Source organism: Dendrobates tinctorius, unplaced genomic scaffold (genome assembly GCF_039654945.1).
Source record: "Dendrobates tinctorius isolate UK_male_01 unplaced genomic scaffold, ASM3965494v1 ptg000191l, whole genome shotgun sequence".
Classification (NCBI taxonomy): Eukaryota; Metazoa; Chordata; class Amphibia; order Anura; family Dendrobatidae; genus Dendrobates; species Dendrobates tinctorius.
Window position 1 is genome coordinate 8,544,459 of NW_027361858.1, and position 16,764 is coordinate 8,561,222.

Here is a 16,764-nt window from a genome sequence, read left to right on the forward strand (position 1 = left end):
TAGCCACGCCCACTGGGTCACATGGCTATGACCTCATCACAGGTCCTACAGGCATTCATACATTCTTTATTATAGCATTCTAGACACACCCCTGGGTGGATTTGTAGGTAGCTCTCCCTAACCCATTGGCATGAAACCTCAGCAGTATCACTGCTGATCAACACATACACAAGTCTTCATCTCAAGGCCACCCACCTTGAGATACATTACGATCATTCAGCATCCTACACCTATCAGGACACTGGAAATGCTTATACGCCTGTCCTGGGACACCCACACAGCACCCCCTAGCGAACACAGTGGTCATTACACCACAATATATTATTTAAGCACCAGTGCCAGCTTCACTGTCTCTGCCTCTGAACAAAATGAACATCAAGATAAATCAGAGAGCAGCCACAGCCCTGACTTCTTGTTGATATTCTATACCATGAGTAAACTAAGTATTTGATACACTGATGATTTTGCAAGTTTTTCCACCTACAAAAAATGGAGAGGTCTGTAATTTTTGTCATTTAACTGTGACATTTTTAACTGTGTATTTTTAGATAGAATCTAAAAATAAAAAATCAGAAAATCACATTGTATGATTTTTAAATTATTAAATTGCATTTTATTGCAGTATTTGATCACCTACCAACCAGCAAGAATTCTGGCTCTCACAGACCTGTTAGTTTCTCTTTAAAAAGCCCCCCCCCTACTCTGCACTCATTACCTGTATTAACTGCACCTGTTTGAACTCATTACCTGTATAAAAGAAACCTGTCCACATGCTCAATCAGTCACTTTCCAACCTCTCCACCATGGTCAAGACCAAAGGGCTGTCTAAGGACACCAGGGACAAAACTGTACACCTGCACAAGGCTGGGATGGGCTACTGGACAATAGGCACGCAGCTTAATGAGAAGACAACAACTGTTGGCACAATTATTAGAAAATGGAAGAAACACAAGATGACTGTCAATCATCCTCAGGTCTGGGGCTCCATGCAAGATCTCACCTCGTGAGGTAAGGATGATAAAGGTTATGAATCAAACCAGAACTACATTGGAGGACCTGATCAATGACCTGAATAGAGCTGGGACCACAGTCGCAAACATTTCTGTAAACAACCCACTATGCCGTCATGGATTAAAATCTTGCAGGGCACACAAGGTCCCCCTGCTCATGTCAGCACATGTACAGGCCATTTGAAGTTCTCCAATGACCATCTGAATAATCCAGAGGTGGCATGGGAAAAGGTCATGTGGTCAGATGGGACCAAAATAGGACATTTTGGTATTAATTCCACTCGCCGTGTTTGGAAAAAGAAGAATAATTACAAGTCTACAATTCTACTAGAGTACAATTCCAAGAAGACCATGGTGGAGGAAAAATCATACTTTGAGGCACTTTTCTGCAAAGTGGACAGAATGACTGCACCGTATTGGATGGAGGATGTATAGGGTCGTTTATCATGAGATCTTGGCCTACAACTTAATTGCCTCAGTAAGAGAATTGAAGATGGTTCATTGCTGGGTCTTGCAGCATGACAATGATCCAAAATACACAACCAGGGCAACTAAGGAATGGCTTCATAAGGAGCATTTCAAGGTCCTGGAGTGGCCTAGCCAGTCTCCAGACCTGAACCCAATAGAAAATCTTTGGAGGGAGCTGAAACTCAATGTTGCTCAGTGAGAGCTCTGAAACCTGAAAGATCTGGAGAAGACCTGTATGGAGGAGTGGGCCAAAATCCCTGCTGTGTGCGCAAATTTGGTTGAGAACTACAGGAAACGTCTGACATCTGTAACTGCCAACAAAGGTTTCAATACCAAATATTAAGCTTAGTTTTTCTGTTGTATCAAATACTTATTTCATGCAATAAATGCAAATTATTTCTGTAAAAATCATACAATGTGATTTTCTGTCTCTCACACTTGAAGTGTACCTGCAATAAAAATTACATACCTCTCCATTCTTTGTTGGTGGGAAAACTTGCAAAATCGGCAATGAATCAAATTGTCAGAACTCTGAATTCTCTGTTCATCTGTGGTGCTTTATTGCTCTTTTTCAAGATGTAGCAGATCAGCAATAGAGAACAAACATAAAACATAACTTTTAATAGTGTATGTAATAAAAGCTACCAAAATATAAAGTGAAGATAAAAAACACTCAATCAGTTGCCACAGACTATAACACAGTGTCTGTATATGTCACAACCACAGATCACCCAGGATATATACATGTGACTATTCTATGTCCAAAAGTTAGAAAAGACTGGACAGAATGAAAATACTTGGTCAAAGACAATATAAATAATGACCAAAATCAAATCATGAATGGTTACCATATCAGAGGTATAAACAGCCTCTAACCAGTTCAGGTTATCAACAAGTATACCCATTCATATAAAAAGAGGAGACATCAAAAAACCATAATCCAAAAACATTATGAGAAAAGCAAGGATCTCACCCATGTGTATGGAAGATGTCCAGAATCAGATGTCCAACAGAGTCAAGTCAGGTCAGGAAGAAAAGGCAATACCCTAATCAAACTCTAAAGGGGCTACCAATACTGACACTCATGACTCCCGCCTTAACAAGGGTAGTCCACATCTAACCCTCACAAAATTAGCCCTACAATGTCCCTGTGCATCCCGACGCGTTTTGTCATTTGCTGACTCTTCAGGGGACCTAATTGCACATATTGGGCGCAAGAACACATTAACCAGGCTGCCTCATAAGGTGACAATGGACTCTTGCGCCCAATATGTGCAATTAGGTCCCCTGAAGATTCAGCAAATGACGAAACGCGTCGGGATGCACAGGGACATTGTAGGGCTAATTTTGTGAGGGTTAGATGTGGACTGCCCTTGTTAGGGCGGGAGTCATGAGTGTCAGTATTGGTAGCCCCTTTAGGGTTTAATTAGGGTATTGCCTTTTCTTCCTGACCTGACTTGACTCTGTTGGACATCTGATTCTGGACATCTTCCATATGCATGGGTGAGATCCTTCCTTTTCTCATAATGTTTTTGGATTATGGATTTTGATGTCTCCTCTTTTTATATGAATGGGTATACTTGTTGATAACCTGAACAAGGTAGAGGCTGTTTATACCTCTGATATGGTAACCATTCATGATTTGATTTTGGTCTTTATTTATATTGACCAAGTATTTTCATTCTGTCCAGTCTTTTCTAACTTTTGGACATAGAATAGTCACATGTATATATCCTGGGTGATCTGTGGTTGTGACATATACAGACACTCTGTGTTATAGTCTGTGGCAACTGATTGAGTGTTTTTTATCTTCACTTTATTATAAATATAAATAGCTTTTATTACATACACTATTAAAAGTTATGTTTTATGTTTGTTCTATATTGCTGATCTGCTACCTCTTATCGTGAGAAACTGTGGGTTTATATTCCACTAAGTGCTGGTTTTTTTCTCTTTTTCAAGATGGCATCTGCTGCCTCACTTCTGCTCATGTTATGTGCCTTCCCTGTCTTTATAACCCTGGTTTGCCTTCCAGTCCATGCTTGTGTATTCTGCTTGAATCCCTGGCTCTGTGGTGCAAGAGACTGCTCCTCTCCAATAGATCCGTTTCTGCCCTTCCAGCAAACCTCTTCAGTTCTCAGTAGCAAGCTGTGTGTGAGTTCTTCCGTATCTGCATCTGTCTCCACCTGCCTACTTAGGACACGTAAGCTTGGCCTACTTCAGCTAACCTTGTTGGTGTGCTGTGGCAGTATTTGTGACTGTTCTGGACTTCCTAAGAGACTCACAGCCCTGCACTGTTTTGAGAACTCTTATTCAGAGACTGCCAGTCCTCTTGTGAACTGTGGCTTTTGAACAGCTTTCCCTAGTGTGTGCCTCGCCCAAGAGACTTTGCCTGCAGCAGTGCTGCATATGAACTACTTCACTATCTCCCTGTTTGCTGTGTTTTCTTGAACTGTTGTTCACTTGCTGCACCTGCGTTTATTTGTGGAAATACAGACTTCTTACTGTACTTCTGTTCAGTTTACTCATTGCCTCAAGCCAAGAGATTCCTGAGTGTTACACTATAATTGTTACAAAAATACTTATTTTCCACACTGTAGATACAAAGGCTGGGACAGTGGAGCTGGTGCTGAAGTGGTGCAGGGCTCATGTGACGTAACAACCTCACATGAGCCCCGGGGAACACGAGTGCTGACACCGATGGAACAACATCTGTAACCAGAGTGAATTTATGTGCTCTTATTTTAACAAGGGCAAACATTTACATTGGGAAGGGGTTGACCTAGTAGTGGACAAAACTTTTAAGAAAAAAGGCTGGATTGTAAATGAAGACTAGATTGGAATGACCAAGTAAGGCACTGTGCAAAGTGATGGCCGGTGATAGTTTTTTGTTTTTTTCACCCTACGTTATTATGCTCTAGGAAGTGGAAAAACTTCAGAACGTAATAAGACACATTTAATTTGCATCTAATAAATTCAATTAGAATCACATTTCGTAAGCAAATTCAAGCTTCAAGCGAGCTGCTGAATTTGAAAATTTGGCTGATTTGGCTGATTTGCTCATCACTTACTACTGCAATCTCAGAATTATTTAGCCCCTTCATTACAAGCATCTTCAGTACTTAGTAGAGCAGTTTTCAGCTGTTATTACCCACTGCAAACATAATGAGTACCTAGACACCAGCTTTTGACATCTTTCCTATACATCATGTCTGTAGCAGAACATAACTGCCAAAGGCTGCTCCAAGTATTAAAGATGCTTGTCATGATGGGGTTAAATAATTATGAAGACTGCAATAATAACAAAAGATGACATTTTGTGTTGAATTTGGACAAACAATTGGTTATATTATTTGTGTTGAGCCATTTGAAATATTCTTGATTCATTGGATTAATGAAAACTGCAGTAAGTTTGAACATTTTAATGATAAATTTACCGTAATTTGCAAATGGGTGCTGAAAAATGTTGATTGCAGCTATGTGTACTGTACATGTAGTATGCAGCAAATTGACATTGTTCATTTATTGTACTTTTAACTGCACTTTTAAACCGCAGCAATCTTTGTGTGAAAAGCTCTCAGTATGAAATAATCATTCCCGAGTAATGACTAAATAATGACTTCGAAAGCTCCTCATCAGTAAGTAATGTAGAAAAGGACAAAAGCAATGTGGCATGTTTATCAAGCTAAATGTGCCAGAATTTTGGTGTAATTTGTGCCAAAAACTGCCTTTTATGACTTGTACCATAATTATTATGTGTTTCAGATACATTTTATTTGTCTGACAAGGGGACCTCAATGAAAATGGGCACTGTATACCAGAAAATGGAAGTGGCCTAAAGATCAACAATGTGTGTCAAAAATGCATCAACATTTTGACAGACAATTCTGGCACAAAGTAAAAATGCACCAAAATTTTGGAGTACAATTCTGGCAATTTTGGGCCATGATATTGTACATTAGGCCTCTCCCTTTTTTCCACTATGCAATGCCATGATTCAATGACACTCTAATGGAGCAGATACTGTTGCATAACAGCAGTTATTAAACAAATATCATGTGTTAGCAGTATCCAGTGACATCATCAGAACTTACCAATAACCTTGATATTGAAGGTACAACTTGCTTGGTTACCAGAACTGTCTGTGGCAGTGTATCTTACAGTTACCTCCCCAATAGGAAACATATAAGGGGGTAAAAAAGCTGGACTAACCTCAATCAAAACCTAGAAAAAAAACAAGATATAAAGGATAAATGTTAAGATTTGCTTTCTGAGAATTTCACTATTTCATTGGGCCCCATTAGATGACACAATAGCACATCACCTACCCAAGTGTCAGGATGGGCTTCTGAGACCTGTGTTTCATTTCACAGAAGACCATTTACCTAGGCACACATAATCCTGGCAACTGAGAAGAAGGGCTGTGACATCAGAAGAATATATTCTTCTCCTCGGCTGACTGAGCACTCAGTTTAGAAGACTGAGGCTGGAGAAAAAATCATTTGCGCTCAATCAGACAAAGTGATGATTTTTTTCTTGTGTCACAGTGCTTCTCCATCAGCTCCAGTTTGTGTGCTGACAATACAGCTCCTCTGTAAGTTGAGACATAGGTCCTGGGATCTATGTTTCTTCAGACTACAGGCCATCCTGACAGTGACTAGGGGAGGATTATACCATTGAATAAAATATGTGGGACATTTTATTACATTCTTTTAGAACCCTTTTTCAAATAACCATACACATTGGGGGAATGTAATTCAAACCTGCAGATTTTAGCTGGCATGGATTCTACTGACCAGTAAATTGGTTGTTTCTGAAGTCAGAAATAATAGCAGTTATAATAGCTCGCTTACAAAGAGACATAGCAACTGGTTCATGATAGTAATTCCACCATTTATAATAATTTTATACAAATACACCTCAACATCATTTCCTATATTACATAGTAATATATTAGATATTGTCACCTCTTCTTCCGTATTATCTGTTGCTTCTGGAATTTCCCAGTTAATTTGAGCAGCATTTTGGTGCTGAATATTTTCTGCAGTTATATCATCTGGGCATTTTATTACTGGAGGTTCAATGTCTGAAACATATAGGAAGACAGAATGAGTGAAAGACTGAAGGATGGCCAGGCCATTGGTATAGCAATAATCACATAACCTGTATGGCAATGCAAAGAGCATGTATTGCTTTTTAGTGTAGGTCTGTACTGTATGGCCTCTGTGATGTCTTTCTGCATTCTTTTTGTAAGTAATGCTTTTGAAAACCTCCATACATATGGATGGATGATGGCAAGGATTGACCCCTAATACTGACATTGTCCACCACTCTCTTTTAGCAAAAGTCACCAGCTAGTTCCTGAGTGGAGGTATTACCTAACAGACGTATTTTTGATGTATTTGTACTCTCGTTGCCTTGTTACCTTTGCATGCTGTCTTTTGGACATCTTCACTCCATTTTCCATTGGACATGCATTTTATTTCATCCCTGACTCCAGACAAAATAAATCCTTTATGGCATCCCAAATAGCATACTGATCCATGTACAGTTGCTTCTTGCCCACAAGTCAATGGAAATATCAAGACATTATCAGGTTTGGAAAAAGTAGGACAGTACATTTCTGTAAAACACAAGTCAATAATTAATTAAATAATATTTTATATATGAGGACAATTATACTGATATTTTGACACTTCCCACAGTTTTTACCACTTTTATGTAGCTCACTCATAAAGCCATTCACATTGCCTACAGGATGTTTTAACCAAAAATAGTCATATGAATTATTAACTGAGATTAGTTGTAAAACAGATTTATACTAATGTGCGACATATGTTTGGCACTATCAGCGCTAATGGTAAGATAAACTATACCTGTACAGATTGGCTCCTTTGCATCCCAGAATGAATTTTCTTGGCAAGCAAGTTTAGAACGTCCCTGCAATCTGTATCCATCATTACATGTCACAGAACATACAGTTCCATAAGAAGTATCACTTGATGAACAGCTTATCTTGCCATTTTCAACCGGATGAAGTTTTGGACAAGTTCGAACTAAAGAAAAGAATGAAAAAAAATATAATCTTTATAGTTTTATTAAACATTATTTTTTTGTTATTACCAATGAGATTACAGCATGAATAATATCTTCGACAATCTACAATCTGGCTTCGTCCCCACCATTCCACTGAAACTGTCTTGACCAAACTTACTACCGACTTACTTACAGTCAAAGTTAACAAACAATTCTCTATACTCCTCCTTTTAGACCTGTCCTACTACAAATCCTCTCTTCCTTTGGCGTCAAACACCTTGCACTATCCTGGATCTCCTCATACCTTACCAACTGCACATTTAACATTTCCAACTCCCACATTACCTCCTGATCTCACACTGTCTCTATTGGTGTCCCTCAAGGCTCATCCCTAGGACCCCTACTCTTCTCCATCTATATGCTGATGATACTCATATCTACTTCTTTAACTTAGATGTCGCCTCACTGCTGTCCAGAATCCCAGAGTGTCTATCAGCCTTATCCTCCTTCTTCTCCTCTCGCTTCCTCAAGCTCAATGTGGACAAATCTGAACTAATTATCTTTCCTCCATCTCGCATATCTTCCCTACCAGATCCATCTGTCACAATAAATGGCATCACACTTTCGCCTGTCCTGGAAATCTGCTGCCTCGGAGTAACCCTTGTCTCTGCCCTGTCCTTCAAACCGCACATCGAAGCTCTCGCCACCTCCTCTCACCTCCAGCTCAAAAATATTTCCAGAATCTGTCCTTTCCTCAACCTTCACTTTACCAAAATGCTTGTGCATGACCTAATCATCTCCCGCCTTGACTACTGTAACATCCTCCTCAGTGGCCTACCTTCTAACACCCTCGCACCTGTCCAGTCTGTCCTTAACTCTGCTGCCAGACTAATTAATCTCTCTCATCGCTACACTCCTGCTTCACCCCTTTGCAAATCCCTTTACTGGCTCCCAATTTCGCAGCATATCCAATTCAAACTACTAACACTGGCCTACAAAACCATCCATAACCTTTCTCCCAAGATCTCCTTCTCTTCTCCACACTTATTCGCTCCTCACCCAATCACCTCCAAGACTTCTCCTGAATATACCCCATCCTCTGGAATTCTGTGCCCCAACATGTCCAATTATCCAACACATTTGGATCCTTCAGACAGAACCTGAAACCTCAACTCTTCAAGAAAGCTTACAACCTGCAATGACCATACTGCCACGTCAACACCATTGGAATTACTGCAGCCCCCAACCTACTGTCTCCTTCCCCATAATACAGTAGAATGAAAGCCTGCAAGGACAGAGTCCTCTTCCCTCTGTACCAGTCTATCTTTGTTAGTTTGTCTACTGTAAGTAATATTTGTATTTTGATGTAACCCCTTCTCATGTACAGCACAATGGAATCAATGGTGCTATATAAATGAATAATAATAATATCATAAAATGTCCAGACTTCAGTTCAATAAGCTGAGTGTCATGATCCAGGCTGGAACTGACAAGTTAAATGGACAAAGTGAACTTTTTTCCCTTTGGCTTGGTGCCAAAGTGGTGTGATTGCCCCTGGTGGCCATTAGAATTATTACACGTGGTGTCGTTCATTCTAAGTTGCCCCGGTGGTGGTGAGCGGTAGTGCACTTTAGTTTCTTTGGTTTAATGTGCACTTAATTATAAATCAAGTGTGAGGCTCTATAAAAGAGTCAGATGTGTTCAATCACTGTGGGTGATATTGTGAGTTAGTCATTCTCAAGGAAGCCTGGGTGAAAGAAGGAGCTGAATGAGAGTCCTGGGCAGCCCAGCCAGAGGGGTTGAGTCAGCTATGGAGTTTGCATGGAGGGCTGGCATGGCGTGGTGGAGTCGCAATTTATGGTGTCAGCAGGAGGTGCTTGCATGGCTTGGTGGAGTGGCGACGATGGTGAGAGTTGCACTCAGCATGCTGGACTTGGTTGCTGAAAACTGGACTCAAGCATGCTGGACTTTTTGGCAGAAGCTGGACTCATCTTTGGGACTCTGTTTACTGGGCAGCTGCAACTGGTGGTGGACTCTGCTCCAAGGCTGCACTATGGTGATGGATCCGGTTATGGTGATGGATCCGGGTGGAGGAGAAGATGCACGCAGGTGGTGGGCTCTGTTGCTAGGAGCGTACGCAACAGAGCAAAGCTAAGTGGTGTTCCCCCTGTATTGTCAGCTTTCCTCATGTGTGTTTAGTGCAGTGGTGGGATTAGATTCCGCACCGACCAATTCCCTAGGGAGGGTTTAGGTGCAGGGCGAGTCAGGGTTTTAATCTACGCGTGCGTCGCCCGGTGCGGAACCGGCATAGGGAACATTAGTATTGCAGGGACTCTGGCTCAGGGGAGTGTCTCCACGTCCCTATTCCCTATCACAGAGCCCACCATTGTTAATGTTACCCAGGTTCCCCTTTATTATTTAAATTCACCTTACTGGAGGCGGGGTTTCCAGACTATTGGATAAATACGTGTAATGCCTAAATTCGCCAGTTGGAGGCGGTGTATCCAGCTGCATGTCTTATTATTTAAATTCGCACAACTGGAGGTGGTGTATCCAGGGTCACGTGTGTCTTATGGGTTCGCCTTGCGGTACTCGCTGCGTCCAGACACACGTGACCGTGACACTGAGATGCAATTCTCAACAATGGCCACTAAATAGTGTAAGGAGCTGTGCACAGTTTACATCCAGCCTGCACCAGGGCTGATGACAACTGATTGGTGAGAGTGCCAGGTTTCTGTCTCATACCGATCTGATATTGATGACCTATCCAAAGGAGTGCACAATTCCAATCAATAACAAATACACATAATTAGCTATTTACCAGTAATTTCCATTCAACATATTACCCACTTCTCTTCTACAGCCTTCTATGTTCTTTATTGAACCATCTCCAAGACTTTTCCCGAGAATCTCCCCATCCTCTTGAATTCAGTGTCTTAACATGACCCAATTGCCTCAAGATATTTGAAACATTTGAATGCAACCTGAAAAGTCATCTCTTCAGGAAAGGTTACAGCCTGCAATGATCCTGCTATCACCTCATTACCACCAAACTTCTCCAATCCACTGACCTACTGTCTTCTACTCCAGCATCATGTAGATTGTAAACTTGTGAGGGTAGTTTCTCTTCTGCTCTGTATTCATCTGTCTGTTTGTTTACTATATTTTATAATTGATTTACATATGTTTTATATGTGTAACCCTCTTCACATGTACAGCACCCTAGGATTAATAATGCTTTAAAAATAAATGATAATAATTTATGATAGTATGAGAAGCTAACAACATATACAATATATGGTAACTAAGGAGGGCATTGTGTTTCAACTTTAGTCCTGAAAGAATTGTTAAAAAGAATGTTGACTGTGTGAATCAATGTGCTAATATTTGCTATCAACAAATAATTCATCATTATTTCAACTGTAACAATTTAGAATTTCGTAACTGCATCATCATAAAGCAATTGTAAAAGAGACCTTTTTATTGCCAATCCACATAACACTTTCATAAAATGATGACAACTCGGATCAGTGCATTGAGTGAAGTCAAAGCTGACGGCCATTTACAATCGTTAAGCATTAATTATAGCTGATTGGCTTGCGGTAAATACTTTTTATGGAAATTTTGATTACAAATTGCCACTTAAAATCATGTTGACAAGGATATAGCTCTTTTAGGTGTTTCTAAGGAAATTCTAAACATACAAAAGAGTGGTCCGAAGTACAACTTAATTTTCATCCCAAATCCCTAATCTATTATATGCCATAATCTACACTATTTTCTAAAATACTTGAATTAAAAATTCCCTATACTTCCATAATTACACAATCTAACTGCTTTCCTATTTTTTCAAAATTGTTTTTTGATGATGGCTCGTTTGAGAATCTCAGTGCATGATGATACTCAAGCAATGCGTCATCTGGGGGCAGAGACTGCGGTCACTGCTGCAGCTTCTGTCTCATCCCTGGAATGAACCATCATTATTGATGCTCATTTCAGGGGCTGGGCTAGTCCCTGCTCTGTCACTGTGCAATGTGCAGTAGTAAAGAGCCTGCACCAGAGAACATTGGTAGTGTGTGTTGCAAGACTACCCAGTGTGCAGTAAGCAGTGCACCCCCACAAGCTAGTCTCTGCAAGCCGGGTATACATCTTACAACACACAGCAACAGTGAGCTTTGGTGCCGGCTCGTTACTACTGATCTGAGCTGGCGAGAGAGTGCATTGTCTTTGTGCAAATCACCCAGGGACTAGCCCAGCCCCTGAAACGAGGGTCACTGATGACACTTTGTTTCAGGAAGGCATGTGAGACTCTTAAACGAAGTGTCATCAAAAAAGAAATTGTGAAGAAAAAAAAGAAAAGCAGTTAGATAGTGTAGTTAGGGTAGGAGAGGGAATTTTTAATTCAAGTACTGTATATTATAAAATAATTTAGATTATGGCTTTAAATAAATAGGGGTTAAGAATGAAAATAAAGTTGTATTGGTCATTGAATTTTTATTTATGTGAAAAAATGATACATGACTATATCCACGTGCTTTTTGTGTTAGTCTACAAACTTTGCCAGACTCCTTCTCTAAGATAGTGTAGGAGCATTTAATGTTAAGGATCCTTCTGTTTCGAGGTCAGCAAGTTAATTAGAATCATGTTTTGTTGCTTTAAGCTGATTTTGTAATGACTGAATGTATGACAATGAGTTTTTGTGGCTACCGGGTCTTCTTAGGGTCCCGTCACGTTTAGCGATGCACCAGCGATCCCGACCATGACAAGACCCGGTCAGGATCGCTGGTGCATCGCTAAATGGTCGCTAGTGAGCTGCCAAATAGGCAGATCTCACCAGCGATGCAGCAGCAGTCGGCGGTCGCTACTTACCTGTCAGAAGCGGTGATAAAGACGTCCTCCCGCCCGCATCCACTCGTCGCTCGTCGGCGCCAGCAGGAAGCGGCCGACGAGAGAAAGGTCCAGGACGTTCTCGCGCGATCAGCGATAGACAGCGGGGGAGCCGGTCGGAGGTAAGTGTCACACATAGTGATATCGCTAGCAATATCGCTGCTGCGTCACAAAAAAAAAAATCGGTGACGCTTTAGCGATATCACTAGCGATCTCGCTTAGTATGACGGGGCCTTTTGGAAAATATGAACATTTTTTCAATGCTATCTTACCTCTGCAGGTGGCTTCAGAGCCAGACCACAGTCCGTTTGGTTGACAGAGGCGAATGCTGCTTCCAACTAATTCATAGCCTGCCTTGCATCGGATTCCACAGGCGGCATCAAAGTGATTGTTGCAGACGTTCTGGATGAAATAGCCATTCTCTGGGGGCAGCAACTCGGGGCAGCGCACAACTAATGAGGTTTAGAATACAAAAACAGCTGTTATGGGAGAAGGATTTGCATTCCCATTAACTCAGATGAAATCTAACACGAGCCTTATATACAGGAGGAAAATGCTTTCAATTTGTAGCTTTGTGGAGCTTCTATGTGTTTATGTAATTAATGTTGTCATCTGGAGAGATTAACATAAGGCGGTAAGGAAACCAGACAATACAGTGATAGATTAATGTAGGCAAATGTTGGGCCTCCCTAGGGTATTTCGGCGCCCACGGCATAGATGTATAATGTAGCGCGTGGATTGCACAAATCCTCATTTACAGAGTAATACATTGAAGTTTATTCCATGCCGACATACTGCAAAGCTTGTCACATTATGGCTGAGTTTACATGAGCATATGAAAAATCATCTGATTGTCATTCATTACACATTCGTTTTTATACATCAGCAGGGAATAAAATTTACTAGATCAAATACAGTTTCCCACATTGACAATTGCAATGTATTCACAGCCTGTTACTTTGCAGCGCTGGGGTCCTGGGTTCAAATCCCACCAAGGACAACATCTGCAAGGAGTTTGTATGTTCTCCCCAGGTTCGCGTGGGTTTCCTCCCACATTCCAAAGACACACTGATAGGGGATATGGATTGTGAGCCACAATGAGGACAGTGTTGATAATGTCTGTAAAGCGTTGTGGAATTAATGGCGCTATATAAAAGAGTAAAATAAATAATAGATTTTTTTTACGGAATGGGATAGTGCAGCTGAACAAATAGAGATTGAGGTTTGAGTCATCCCCTATGCAAGCCAGGCCATGGCATCCATAAGTCTTCAGTTTTCTTCTTATCAAATCAAATTTGAAAAATTATTTGAAAATTATCCTCCATTATTTATTCTTTATGGGGCAGATTTACCAGGCTGTTTGGGTGAGTTTTTCTCAAGAAATGATGAAATGTTTGGCATTTTGTAAGGCAGTGTCGGCCAGCTCCACCAAGTTTTTGAAAGAATTACAAATGTTTAGACTGGCCTACATTTTTATGCCATATTGCACCAAATTCATCAAAAGGTGCACGCCCTCCTGATGAATTTTTCGGATGCAACGCCAGCACATTCTTTATCTACACTGGAATACAAAATGCTAGTTGTGATGAATGGGGACCTCGTAAGAAAATCATTCCACACAGCTAGATCTTTGGAGTGCCATGCAGCTACAGAATAATGTTATGATAAGAATGAAGTAGAATGGCACACACGTAAAAATATACATTCTATATTTCATTATAGTATCGCTGAGTTTTCTCTACAATGGCCGAGTAAGCTCACCCTATAGCCCGATGCAAACTTTATGCTTTTATGCTATAACCAGGAGTAGGTCAAATCAGGATATATGGTAAATGATATAGAAGGACTACTACTTTTCCTCTTTGCAGCTAATATTATGTTGTGCACATTTCGTAAAGGTTATCATGCTTCACATCATCTTGATAATTAGTCACCGTAGATTAAGAGGATAACTTAAAACTTCACAAGCCAGTGCATATTGTCAATTTAAGTGTTGCATTTTTTTGCACTGTAATATCACAGTGCTGGGTTAGGGTCAAGGCAAACATTGCTTGTATGTTCAGGCTATGAAGACCATAAAAAATATAAAAGGTTACCTCACCTTTGCAGATTTTACCATCTACTTCATATCCCTCTTTACACACACAGTCTTCCACTGACGTGCTGCCTGGAGATGATGTGTGATTTGGATCAGGACAGGAGATACAAGTGCTGACTCCTCCTGGTTTACCCTCCGTTTTGTATGTGCCAGATGGACAGGCTGTTAAAAAATAATTAAAAATATAATTATAAAATATAATTCAATTCTCAAAACTGTAAACATTTAAAAAAGTTTTAACTTAATCAAAGTCCATACACCTCATTAAAATTCTTCAGTGTTCCTCCTCCCCTGCTGCTACTGAAATCTCACAATGCTTAGTACAAGATGTGGCTGTTGATCATGTTGTATAGGTGAGGATAGACTTCACTTGGACTTATGATTAGAGATGGGCGGACACCTGGATTTTCAGGTCCGGCAGGTTCAGCCGAACAGTTACAAAAAGTTCAGGTCCGGGTACCAGAACAGTACCTGGACCTGAACCAGAACCTGGAGCCCATTCATTTGAATGGGGGGCCAGAACATCCAAGGCTGAAAACCACTGGTGAATGAGCTGTGGGAATGCAGCCTAAGACCGGTGGTGACGTCATTGAGGTTACGTCTGGTCACTGAGGCTTCGTTCCTAGCCGGGCTGAACTGTGGTGACCTCGGTGACATCCCCGCTAGCACTGTGACAGCGTGGGAACCGTGGATCTCTGACCGTCCAGGATGACTTCCCCGCCGATCAGAAGCAGTGTATGCCGCGCTGCCATGCACATGAAAACACAACAAACCCAGTGTTCGGGCAGTAGAACACGAACAGTAACACGGACTTCCTGGTGAAGGCCATGTTCGGTGTCCATGCCCAAACAGTAGGTGTTCGATATGGACGCCGAACTTTACTGTTTGGGTTCGCCCATCTCTACTTATGATCTCTGTTATTCTAAATCTGCTTTTTTAACATTTTTGTAAGCAAGTACACCAGCAACATCGGGTATCAAAGACTTTTTTTTAACAACATATGTAGTTTGCAATGTGAAAAACTGTTAGTGAAAGTGTTACTTTGGTTTCTGGAAACAAATCAGTAGTTACACAGCAGACATCATCTCATTACCCATCTTTACTTGTGCATTTCCCTTCAAACAACATCAACAACTGGTTTTAACCAACACAAAAAAGAGTGATTTTAAAGTGATTCCCTGCAAAGTGACCCTCCTGACCATGAGATGGGTGAGGAACTTCATACAGTCATGTTAACTTGGATGAGCTGTAGCCCATTCATTTTCAGGATTGGCGGTGGAACTACTAGTCAGGCCGCTAGAGCTTAGCTAGTTACACCATATCCTAGTGATATTTCCATCTATGATGGGTGAGAATAACCCTTAAACTTTGGGACACCACCTATTTAAGTGTCAATTAATGTTTGAGCACCATTTTTCTTAGGCTATGTGCACACGTAGCAGAAAATTTCTGCTTAAAAACCGGACTCCCTTCCAAGAAACTGCGTGTTTTTTTCTGCACATCTTCCGCGCGGTTTTTGCCCAAAAAATGCGTGGTTTTTATGCGTTTTTTTCGCGCGGTTCCTGACACATAGAAATAGCCAGAAATGTGGAAAAATCTGCGAAATTAATGAGCATGCTGCGTTTTTTACCGCAAAGCGTTTTTTTCGCGGTAAAAAACCGCATCAATATGCACAAAAATTGCAAAATGCATAGAAATGAATGGGAAGCTTATTTTTTTTGGCAAATCCACTAAAAAAATGCTGTGTGTGCACACAGCCTTAATGTATTTATATTAGAGAACACATGTTACATTGATAAATACACCTTACAGTGTCTCTCTGCTTATTTAACAGCTACTTAGAGCTAGTGTTGACCTCCGTTGTGTTCTTCTACATGGATACAGAGTATTTTTAACATTTTTAAAGCATGTGTCTCTTAGGGCCCCGTCACACATAGCAACGCACCAGCGATCCCGACAACGATATGACCTTGTCAGGATCGCTGGTGTGTCGCTACATGACCGCTGTTGAGCTGCCAAACAGGCAGCTTCACCAGCGATCAGCACCAGCGACACGCAGGTAACAAGCAACGCACATCGCTTAGTTACCCACTGTGTACCTTAGTTACCAGCGTACAAGGTACACATCGAGTTTCTAAGCGGCGCATGGCACTTAGAAACCCAATGTGCACGCCACTTAGAAACCCGATGTGTACCTTAGTTACCAGCACCAGCTTGCTGATCGCTGGTCTCCTGCCTGCCACATGCAGCGATGCGTGCTGGCCA

General features: G+C 41.1%; 1 protein-coding gene across 2 annotated transcripts in view; it reads right to left on the reverse strand.

Annotated features, from left to right (window-relative positions):
- Window positions 1-16,764, reverse strand: part of SVEP1 (sushi, von Willebrand factor type A, EGF and pentraxin domain containing 1) — a 543,713-nt gene that overhangs the window by 302,190 nt on the left and 224,759 nt on the right. For both annotated transcript variants that reach the window (XM_073552438.1, XM_073552437.1), the window contains exons 4-9: window positions 14,503-14,661; window positions 12,674-12,853; window positions 7,355-7,534; window positions 6,904-7,101; window positions 6,446-6,564; window positions 5,573-5,702 (exon numbers count right to left, since the gene is read on the reverse strand). In XM_073552438.1, the coding sequence (XP_073408539.1) occupies window positions 5,573-5,702; window positions 6,446-6,564; window positions 6,904-7,101; window positions 7,355-7,534; window positions 12,674-12,853; window positions 14,503-14,661 (966 nt within the window). The remainder of the gene's footprint in view (window positions 1-5,572; window positions 5,703-6,445; window positions 6,565-6,903; window positions 7,102-7,354; window positions 7,535-12,673; window positions 12,854-14,502; window positions 14,662-16,764) is intronic.